Source organism: Ranitomeya variabilis, chromosome 1, assembly GCF_051348905.1.
Source record: "Ranitomeya variabilis isolate aRanVar5 chromosome 1, aRanVar5.hap1, whole genome shotgun sequence".
NCBI lineage: Eukaryota > Metazoa > Chordata > Amphibia > Anura > Dendrobatidae > Ranitomeya > Ranitomeya variabilis.
The window spans coordinates 842154539-842166808 of record NC_135232.1 but is presented as its reverse complement, the minus strand read 5'-3'; the positions used below and the strand labels follow the sequence as shown (position 1 = coordinate 842166808).

General features: G+C 45.4%; 1 protein-coding gene across 1 annotated transcript in view; it reads left to right on the top strand.

Moving 5' to 3' along the window:
* The first annotated feature begins 242 nt into the window (after window positions 1-242).
* COPS4 (COP9 signalosome subunit 4) overlaps window positions 243-12270 on the top strand; it is a 49584-nt gene continuing 37556 nt past the window's right edge. The window contains exon 1 of the mRNA XM_077276103.1: window positions 243-316. Coding sequence (XP_077132218.1) covers window positions 315-316 — 2 coding nt within the window. The 5' untranslated portion in view covers window positions 243-314. The remainder of the gene's footprint in view (window positions 317-12270) is intronic.

Below are 12270 nucleotides of genomic sequence, written 5' to 3'. Positions count from 1 at the left end.
ATGTCAATTGTCCAGAATGTAAATGACCAGTGATTTACACTTATCTTCAAAGATGAGAACCTAAGGAATATCATGTAAATGCTAATTAGACAGAAACTTGTTAAGCCCTGAGGGATGACAGGTGGTATTCTTATCTATTTGGCCTGAAGGCTTCAGTACACATACCATGATATGAATCAAAAGCCTTCATATAAGATTCAATGGTCAGTTTTAACATATAAATGAAAGTATTGCCTGAGACTGGGGACACAGAGAGACACAGATGGAAGAGAAAGGACACTGAGAGAGAGGGCTGATTGACTCCTACCATTTCAATGTAATGTATTGATTATGTGCTATTTTGAGTGACTGTTTATATTTATTATCTTTTATTAAGTAAATTAATTTTAGTTTATTCAATTTTCATGTGAGCATTTATTCATCACAATTCTTTGAACCTTAACAAAACAAGTGGTGTCAGAAAGTGGGAATTGTGTCTTGAATAAAAATGTTTGCAAATTTGAATAAGTTTGTTAAGAATAGGAAAGCAATTGACAGTAGTGTCAGATCCTTACCGGAATGGGTGTTGTCAGGAACGTGGACCCCAATGGCACAGGAATGTAATACCGTATATACTTGAGTATAAGACGACCCGTGTATAAGCTGACCCCCCTAATTTTGCCACAGAAAACTGGGAAAACTTAATGACTCGAGTATAAGCTTAGGGTGGGAAATGCAGCAGCTACCGGTAAATGTCAAAAGTAAAAATAGATACCAATAAAAGTAAAATTAATTGAGACATCAGTAGGTTAAGTGTTTTTGAATATCCATATTGAATCAGGAGCCCCATATAATGCTCCATACAGTTCATGATGGCCCCATAAGATGCTCCATATTAAAATATGCCCCATATAATCCTGCATAAAGGTTAATAATGGCCACATAAGATGCTCCATAGACACATTTGCCCAATATAATGCTGCACAAATATTGATTATGGCCCCATAAGATGCTCCATAAAGATATTTGCCCCATATAGTGCTGCACAAACGTTGATTATGGCCCCATACAGACACTTGCCCCATATAAACACCTGCCCCATATAGTGCACAAACGTTATGGCCCCATATAGTGCTGCACAAACGTTATGGCCCCATATAGTGCTGTACAAACGTTATGGCCCCATATAGTGCTGCACAAACATTATGGCCCCATATAGTGCTGTATAAACGTTATGGCCCCATATAGTGCTGCACAAACATTATGGCCCCATATAGTGCTGCACAAACGTTATGGCTCCATATAGTGCTGCACAAACATGGCCCCCATATAGTGCTGCACAAACGTTATGTGTTGTGAATTCGGCTTTTTGGCTCCCTCCGGTGGTTGTGGATGGTAGTGCAGTGGTCCCTGGCCTGCAGCTCTGGTCAGGTGAATCTACTGATTGCAGTTCTGAGTGGGCTATTTAGGCTTGCAGGATTCATTAGTCCTTGCCAGTTGTCCATTGTTTTTGGAGGTTTAGTCCTTGCCTGGTTCCTTCTGCCTTACTGCCAAATCTGCAAGATAAGTGTCTGGTTTCTTTGTGCACCCATGCTGGGTGCTTAATTATACAGTACTATTCATTGTTTTTTTGTCCAGCTTTGATTGTGTCAGTGTATTCACAGTCTTGTTGGATTCTCAGGAGAGGCAGATGTACATTCCATGACTTTAGTTAGTTTGTGGAACTTCTTGTACTTTCTGCTGTGGGTATTTTTTGAAGTGTGTTAATACTGACCGCTTAGTATTCTGTCCTATCTTTCCCTGTTTAGTTAAGAGTGGCCTCTTTTGCTGAAATCTGTTTTCTACCTGTGTGTGTCGTTCCTCTCCTATTCACAGTCAATATTTGTGGGGGGCTGCCTATCCTTTGGGGTTCTGCTCTGAGGCAAGCTAGCGTTCCCATTTCCATCTATAGGGGTATGTAGTCCTCCGGCTGTGTCGAGGTGTCTAGGTTGTGATAGGTACACCCAACGGCTACTTCTAGTTGCGGTGTTAAGCTCAGGGTTTGCGGTCAGTACAGATTCCACGTCTCCTGAGAAGGTTTCATGCAGCTCCAAGGTCACCAGATCATAACAGTTATGGCTCCATATAGTGCTGCACAAATATTATGGCCCCCATATAGTGCTGCACAGACGTTATGGCCCCATGTAGTGCTGCACAAACATTATGGCCCCAATATAGTGCTGCACAAACGTTATGGCCCCCATATAGTGCTGCACAAACGTTATGGCCCCATAGATGCTCCATACAGACAATTGCCCCATTTGCTGTTGCTGCGATAAAAAAATAAAAAATCACATACTCACTTCTACGTCGCTCAGGCCCCCGGCACTTTCAATATTCACCTGCTCCATGTTCCGGCGCCGCTCCATCTTCAGTGTCTCCTGCACTGACGGTCAGGCAGAGGGGGCGCATTAACCACGTCACCGCACCCTCTGACCTGAGCGTCACTGCTGAAGATCGAGCGGCGGCGGAACGAGGAGCAGGTGAATATCGTGCAGCGCTCCCCCTCCCCGTTATACTCACCTGCTCCTGGCACTGTGAAGTCCCTGGCTTCCCTGCAGCTTCTTCCTGTAGTGAGCGGTCACCGTTACCGCTCATTACAGTAATGAATATGCGGCTCCACCTCTATGGGAGGTGGAGCTGCATATTCATTACTGTAATGAGTGGTACCATGTGACCGCTCACTACAGGAAGAAGCTGCCGGCGCCCAGAGAACCAGGGACGTGCAGGGACCGCACCAGGAGCAGGTGAGTATAATTAGACAGCCCCCGTGCCCCCTCCCCTGCCGACCCCTCGAGTATATGACTCGAGTATAAGCCAAGGGTGGGACTTTCAGCCCAAAAAAATGGGCTGACAATCTTGGCTTATACTCAAGTATATACTGTAAGTATATGGAGGGACAGCGTTTAGCAAATCCCCAGGATGAGGCTGCCAAATTTGATATCTCAAGGTATGATGCAAAGGAGCAAAAAACAGCAGCGACCATTGGATGGGTCTGTGTCCAGGCACTGCAAAGTTTGCAGGAGGAGATTGATAACCTGCGTTTAGAACTGCATACAGCTGTAGAGCAAAGGATCAGCTTGCAATCAGCTTTGAGAGATCAAGTGAAACAGCATGATAAAATCCAAAAGAGTTTTGAAGAATATGTGATACAAAATAAGAATAAGCGCAGGAGGAGACAGCAGCCAGTGTCAGATAGTCATACTGCACATGTTAGAACCATGATTGCACATGAGAAATGGTCAGATTTGTTAGAATGTGGTGACTTGGAAAATGAGGTAGAATTGCATGCCAGACCTATTGTAGTAACAAAGACCAAGCGAGAAGTCACTCAGCGTAGGGGATTTAGGATGGATCCAGGAGATGCCATGACAGAGGAAACTAGAAATTATGCAGTAGGGGAACTAACAGAATTAGCAACCAGGTACAGACAGCAAGCAGGAGAGAATTTATTAACATGGATTCTCAGGTTATGGGATTTTGGAGCCGATATGATAATCTTGAACCGTCTTGAGGGCATAGGAATTGCTAGTATTTGTATTGATCCCATGGTGCGTTTAAAAATGAGACGTGCAAGGGACACTGCAGAGAATTTTTCCCTATTGCATTTGGTGAGGGATTCTGTGGCACAAGTATATGATTCTCCTATTGAATTAATACCACAAATACGATGGGAGTCTCTTGCAGATGCAGTTCAGGGACTGAGAGAAATCGCATGTATAGGTGGTATAACTCGCAATCCTTTGCCAGATATGAATGATCACTTTGCTGTTGTTGAGGATTGGAAGGGGCCAGATGCTGCAGTGATGACAGTAATGATGAAAAATAAATTCATAGAAGGTGCTCCAGCTGCTTACAAATCCCCATTATTCACCATGTTCAGTGCGCTCATGGGAAACTCCACTAATGTATATACAGCATGCAGTTTGATCTCTGTTATCTGCTCTAGAGAAAGCAAAAGTGTCAAGAAATTACACAGTAGACAGAGTAGATCAAGAGAGAAGAAAAGGCGATAATTCCCAAGTTAGAAAAAGCAGATAGGAGCTGTTTTGTGACCTGATAGCTAATGGAGTTCCATTTCAGGACATAGATGGCATTTCTACATGTAACCTGTTCAGAAGATGGCAAGATTTGAGCAGAAAAGGCACATTGAAAAACGGCAGGCCCAGGAGGGTGGCGACAAATTAAATAGGAGGTTGGAAGGATACAGGTGGGACACCTGATAACAAAGTCCCTACTGCACCCGCCCCTTTGACTCCTCCAATACCATGCCTGTATTCCCACATGGACTAACTAGATAAAAGTTGTGGAACATTCCATGAGAATTGTGATTGAACAGTTTTGCCATATTTTTTGTGATGTCTAATGATTTGTTTTTGTTTTAATAGTTTATGCTGATAATAGTTAATAGTTTATTATGGTAAAAATTCCCTCTGCTTGCTGTCTCCTGCAATATATTTAAATGGTTCAACTTCCCACCTCTGATTGCTGTCTCATCTGCTGCAATAGACTCTTATGGTAAAAATTCCCTCTGCTTGCTGTCTCCTGCAATATATTCAAATGGTTCAACTTCCCACCTCTGATTGCTGTCTCATCTGCTGCAATAGACTCTTATGGTAAAAATTCCTTCTGCTTGCTGTCTGCTGTCTGTCATCTGCCACTCTACCATCTAGCAACATATTTTAATGTGCCTGCTTAATGATTGGTATAATTCATTTGTTGCATTGTACATTTTACTCACTGTTTGCTGTATACCCATGACTGTGGTCACTCTAGATATTATCTTGTTGAAGGTGTTATAGCATGTAGATGTTGCCAGCCACAATGTGTTTGATCATTTAATCACCCCCTGGTGTGCTGGCCCCAGCTGCCAAATTATCCCCAACCAGTTGCCCACAATCCATCTCTTCTGACCCAGCATTCTGGACTATAAATTCAGAAACATCCTTAGGGGTGCACGCATGTGGGGGTGCACGCAAGCATCCCGAAGCAAAGCGTCACGAAGATAAGCGTTGTGATACAGCAGTTATTCCATGGCAGTTACGAAGATAAGCATCGTGATACAGCAGTTATTCCATGGCAGTTACGAAGATAAGCGTCATGATACAGCAGTTATTCCATGGCAGTTACGAAGATAAGCGTCGTGATACAGCAGTTATTCCATGGCAGTTACGAAGATAAGCGTCATGATACAGCAGTTATTCCATGGCAGTTAGTCAGGGCAGGAGTCAGGTAACCCACACTCTGCTCTCCCTTCTATCCATGTGCTTTATTCCTATCCTCCTATGTTCCCTTGCAATCCACATTCACCGCCCAATCCCCCCTCCATCACGAATCATACACATCAGCTCCTCTCTCCTTCCCTCTCCCATGTACAACTCCCATGCACTTCTCACCTTCCTGAAAAACCTCAGGCCATCTTGCCCAAACACACTGCACAAAATACTTCATACAATTCCAAAAACTACTTGCTCTTTATCTTCCTACTCCTACTGACTTCAGGAGACATCTCTCCCAATCCTGGTCCACCATCCCCCAACCTCAACCCCTACCCAACCTCACATCGAAACCTTAATAATCTTACTAATATTATTCGCACTCCTTAATCTCCTTTTAATTGTGCCCTTTGGAATCCATGGTCTGTATGTAACAAGCTTACTTTCCTACACAATTACTTTCTGAAGTCTCTTAATCTGTTGGCCCTCACGGAAACCTGGAATCAGGATTCCGACACTGTCTCTCCTGCTGCCATTTCCCATGGTGGCTTACAATTCTCACATTTCCCGAGACCCACAAACAGACATGGTGGTGGAGTCGGCATACTCTTGTCCCCACAATGCACTTTCCAGGTCATCCCCCCAGCTCCATCACTCTCATTCCCTTCTTTTGAGGTCCACACAATCAGGCTCTTTCGTCCCCTTTCCCTCAGAGTAGCGGTCATATACCGGCCCCCAGGCTCACCCACCCACTTCCTGGACCATTTCTCTGCCTGGCTGCCGCACTTCATGTCCTCAGAACTCCCAACCCTTATCCTGGGAGACTTCAACATCCCCATAAACAGCCCAACTTCTACATCTGCATCCCAGCTTCTATCACTAACCACTTCCCTAGGCTTCTCACAGCTCTCAACCTCTGAAACACACAAAGACGGTAACACGCTTGACCTGGTCTTCGTCCGCCTCTGTTCAATCTCCTACCTAGATAACTCACCGCTTCCCCTCTCTGACCACAACATTCTTTCCTTCACACTCACAATTCCTCACCCACCCCAGCACCCTCCTACCTACCACACATTCAGAAATCTACATGCTATCAACCCTCACACACTTTCAGACTCCCTACACTCATCATTGTCCCCAATCTCCTCTTTTTCCTGTCCTGATCTGGCTGTACATCACTACAATGACACTCTTAGAAGCACCCTGGACCAAGTAGCGCCCTGTTGTGAACTCCGTTTTCAGTGGTCACAGATGGTATTGTGTGACTTTGGTTTTTTGGCTCCCCCTGGTGGTTTGGTTTATTATCCTGCGGGTCTGGCTGGATCAGCTGCCTCGTTATTCACCAGGGAGGTTCCTATTTAGCTCTGCTTCACTTTCACTTGTTGCCGGCTGTCAATGTATTCAGTGCTATTCTGATTACTCCTGATTATCTCGTTTTCTGCCTCTTCAGGATAAGCTAAGTTCTGTTTGAATATTTTTTGCTCATCTGCCTGCAATATGATTTCTGTGTAAGATGAGTCTAGTCCAGCTTGCTAATATGTGATTTCTTGTTGCTGGTAAGCTCTGGGGTACGGAGTTGCTTCCCCCGCACCGTTAGTTGGTGCGGGGGCTCGAGCAATCTCTGCGTGGATATTTTGAATAGGGTTTTTTTATTGACCGCACAGTTTCCTTCCTATTTTTCTGCTATCTAGTATTAGCGGGCCTCATTTGCTAAATCTGATTTCATCTCTGTGTTTGTGCTTTCCCCTTAACTCACCGTTAATATTTGTGGGGGGCTATTCTATATCTTTGGGGTCATTCCACTGAGGCAAGAGAGGACTTTCTTTCCCTCCAGGAATAGTCAGTTTCTCAGGCCGTGAAGAGACGTCTAGGATTTTCAGGTAACGTTCCACGGCTACTTATAGTTGTTTGCGCATAGGATCAGGTTGCGGTCAATCTAGTTACCACCTCCCCAGAGCTAGTCGTCTGTTCAGTTACTTAGCTAGTTCGTCCTGCGATCCTTGCCACTAGGATCATAACAGCGCCCCTCACCCTCAGAACCTCCAAGCACAGAGTAAAACAGCCCTGGCTCACATCACAAACCCGATTTCTCCAGCGATGCTCTAGGAGTACTGAACGCTTATGGAGGAAAACTCGCACACCAGAAGACTTCCTACACTTCAAATTTATGTTAAAAACCTATAACTTTGCCCTTCACCTCGCCAAACAGACCTACTTCACCACTCTGATTTCCTCACTATCCAACAACCCCAAGAAACTTTTTGACACCTTTCACTCTCTCATCAGGCCAAAAGCACAAGCCCCTATCACAGACATTTGTGCTGATGACTTGGGCTCCCACTTTATAGAGAAAATAGATAACATCCGTCAGGAAATCCACTCCCAGACACCAAGTGCAGCAACTCCCATCCCTCGCTGCATTTCCCCTGGCTCACTCTCCACATTCGATCCCATCACAGAACAAAAAGTCTCCAAGCTCCTCTCTTCTTCTCGTCCGACTACATGAACTACCGACTCCATTCCCTCACATCTCCTCCAGTCTCTCTCTCCAGCCGTCACAACTCACCTAACTACAATCTTTAATCTCTCCCTCACCTCTGGCATTTTCCCCTCCTCCTTCAAACACTCTATTATTACTCCATTACTAAAGAAACCCTCCCTCGACCCATCCTGCACAAACAACTACAGACCAGTCTCCAATCTCCCCTTCATCTCTAAACTCTTGGAGTGCCTGATCTACTCCCGCCTTACCCGTTACCTCTCCACTCATTCCCTCCTAGACCCTTCACAGTCTGGTTTCCGCCCCCTACATTCGACAGAAACGGCACTCATCAAAGTGACCAACGATATTCTGACAGCAAAACAGAACGGTGACCACTCTCTGCTCATTCTTCTCGACCTTTCTGCAGCTTTCGACACTGTTGACCACCCTCTCCTACTCTCTAGGCTCCAGTCACTAGGCATTAAGGACACTGCTCTCTCCTGGTTCTCCTCCTATCTTTCTGACCGCTCCTTCAGTGTTCTGTTCTCTGGCTCCACTTCATCTCCTCTTACACCTAAAGAACAACTCTAGAATCCGTCCTTTTCTCACCATGGAAACAAAAACCCTCACTGTCGCCTTGATCCACTCCCACCTGGACTACTGCAATGCTCTACTAATTGGCCTCTTCCTTACTCGACTTTCCCCTCTCCAGTCTATCCTTAATGCAGCAGCCAGGGTTGTCCATCTAGCTAATCGTTACTTGGATGCGTCCGCTCTTCGCCAGTCGTTACACTGGCTGCCAATTCATTAAATAATCCAACTCAAAGTACTTGTTCTCACCCACAAAGCTCTCCACAGTGCGGCACCCCCTTACATCTCCTCCCTCATTTCTGTCTATTGGCCTAACCGACCTCTGCGCTCTGCAAATGACTTTCGACTAACCTCTGCACTAATCTATACCTCCCACTCCCGACTCCAAGACTTCTCCCGTGCTGCGCCAATCCTCTGGAATGCTCTACCCCAAGATATTAGGACTATCCACAATTTACATAGTTTTAGGCGCTCCCTCAAAACACATTTGTTCAGAGCAGCCTTTCACGTTCCCTAATCAAAGTCATTTTATCATACCTCCCAACTTTTGACGATGGGAATGAGGGATAAAGTCAGCGGCGTGCAACACGGCAAATTTTAGGCCACACCTCTGACCACACCCAATCGTATCTAATCACACCCATATCCATGTCCCAATCACACCCATTTAGCACTGCTGATCACACTGTTTCATAAAGAATAATTATAAACAAAAAAATATGGCCACACAGTGCCCCATACTGTATAATGGCCACACATGATGCTCAATACTGTATAAAGGCCACACAGTGCTCCATACTGTATAATGGCCACACATGATGCTCCATACTGTATAATGGCCCCACATGATGCTCCATACTGTATAATGACCGCACATGATGCTCCATACTGTATAATGGCCACACATGATGCTCCATATTGTATAATGACCACACATGATGCTCCATACTGTATAATGACTGCACATGATGCTCCATACTGTATATTGGCTGCACATGATGCTCCATACTGTATAATGATCACACATGATGCTCCATACTGTATAATTACCGCACATGATGCTCCATACTGTATAGTGACCACACATGATGCTCCATACTGTATAATGACCGCACATGATGCTCCATACTGTATAGTGACCACACATGATGCTCCATACTGTATAATGACCGCACATGATGCTCCATACTGTATATTGGCTGCACATGATGCTCCATACTGTATAATGGCCACACATGATGCTCCATACTGTATATTGGCTGCACATGATGCTCCATACTGTATATTGGCTGCACATGCTGCTCCATACTGTATATTGGCTGCACATGATGCTCCATACTGTATAATGACCACACATGATGCTCCATACTGTATATTGGCTGCACATGATGCTCCATACTGTATATTGGCTGCACATGATGCTCCATACTGTATATTGGCTGCACATGATGCTCCATACTGTATAATGACCGCACATGCTGCTCCATACTGTATATTGGCTGCACATGATGCTCCATACTGTATAATGACCACACATGATGCTCCATACTGTATATTGGCTGCACATGATGCTCCATACTGTATATTGGCTGCACATGATGCTCCATACTGTATAATGACCGCACATGCTGCTCCATACTGTATATTGGCTGCACATGATGCTCCATACTGTATAATGACCACACATGATGCTCCATACTGTATATTGGCCGCACATGATACTTTGTACCGTATAATGGCCACACATAGCTACTCCTACACATGCGGCTGTGCTCCGTACACTTTGCACACACGGCTCCGCTCCATGCACCTCATACACACACGGCTTCGCTCCGTACACCTCGTACACACACGGCTCCACTCCGTACACCTCGTACACATTTAGCTCCGCTCCATACACCTCGTACACATTCAGCTCCGCTCCATACACCTCGTACACATTTAGCTCCGCTCCATACACCTTGTACACGTTTAGCTCTGCTCCATACACCTTATACACACACGGCTCCACTTCAAACACCTCATACACACACGGCTCCGCTCCATACACCTCATACACACACACGGCTCCGCTCTGTACACCTCGTACACATTCAGCTCCGCTCCATACACCTCGTACACATTCAGCTCCGCTCCATACACCTTATACACACACGGCTCCGCTTCAAACACCTCATACACACACGGCTCTGCTCCATACACCTCGTACACATTTAGCTTCGCTCCATACACCTCATACACACGGCTCCGCTCCATACACCTCATACACACACGGTTCTGCTCCGTACACCTCGTACACATTTAGCTCCGCTCTATACACGTCATACACACGGCTCCGCTCCATACAGCTCGTACACATTTAGCTCCGCTCCATACACCTCGTACACATTCAGCTTCGCTCCATACACCTCGTACACACACGGCTCCGCTCCATACACCTCATACACACACGGCACCGCTCTGTACACCTTGTACACATTCAGCTCCGCTCTGTTGTGAATTCCGTTCTTGGACTCCCTCCGGTGGTTGTAAATGGCACTTTTGTGAATTCTGCCCTTGGGCTCCCTCCTGTGGTTTTAAGTGGAACTGCTGCTCCTTGGGTTTTGCATTAGCAGCTGCTTCCACTGATCGTCTCTCCTGGTTCTGCTATTTAGCCTGGCTCTGGTCTTCAGTCAGTGCCAGCTGTCAATGTTTCTTGGTTGGATTCAGATCTCTCCTTGGATTTCTCTTATGGCCTGTCCATTTCAGCAAAAGATAAGTCCTTGCTTGTTCTTTTGGTTGTCCATTTGCTGTGGACTTAATCGCTCAGCTCATGTTATGTTTTTTCTTGTCCAGCTTGTCAGTATGATATGTTCAGCCTAGCTGGAAGCTCTGGGGAAGCAGATTTGCCCTCCACACTGTGGGTCGGTGTGGAGATTATTTTTGTAAACTCTGTGTGGACTTTTAGTTTTTAATACTGACCGCACAGTATCCTTTCCTGTTCTGTCTATCTAGATTAGTAGTGGCCTCCTTTGCTAAAATCTGTTTTCATTTCAGTGTATGTAATTTCCCTCTCCACTCACATCTGTTTTCATTTCTGTGTATGTCATTTCCCTCTCCACTCACAGTCTATATTTGTGGGGGGGCTATCTTTCCTTTTGGGGATTTTCTCTGAGGCAAGATAGCTTTCTGTTTCCATCTTTAGGGGTAGTTAGTTCTCAGGCTGTGACGAGGTGTCTAGGGAGTGACAGGAACATCCCACGGCTACTTCTAGTGTTGGTGTTAGGATCAGGAACTGCGGTCAGTACAGATACCACCTCCTCAGAGCTCGTCCCATGTTGCTCCTTAACCACCAGGTCATAACAGTACAGCTGGCCAACAATGTGTTGAATGCATCTCAAAAGAGGGGAAAAAAAAGTTCTGAGCCATTTTTGTATTTTTTTTTTCTGCAGCCTGTTTTGTCTTTTTTTTCCCCTTAATCTTTGGGTGGTTCAGGATTTTGGCGCTGATGTGGAGGTTCAGGGTTTGTTCTCTCGTGTAGATCAACTAGCTGCAAGGGTACAGAGTATCCAAGATTATGTTGTTCAGACTTCGGCTTTAGAGCCTAGAATTCCTACTCCTGATTTGTTTTTTGGGGATAGATCTAAATTTTTGAACTTTAAAAATAACTGCAGATTGTTTTTTGCTTTGAGACCCCGTTCCTCTGGTGACCCCATTCAGCAGGTGAAGATTGTCATTTCTCTGCTGCGTGGAGACCCTCAGGACTGGGCATTCTCCCTTGAGTCAGGGAATCCTGCATTGCTTGATGTAGACGCATTTTTTCAAGCGCTCGGATTGCTGTATGACGAACCAAATTCTGTGGATCAGGCAGAAAAAACCTTGCTGGCACTGTGTCAGGGTCAGGAAGCGGCAGAAGTATACTGCCAGAAATGTAGAAAGTGGTCTGTACTCACTAAATGGAATGAGTATGCCCTGGCAGCA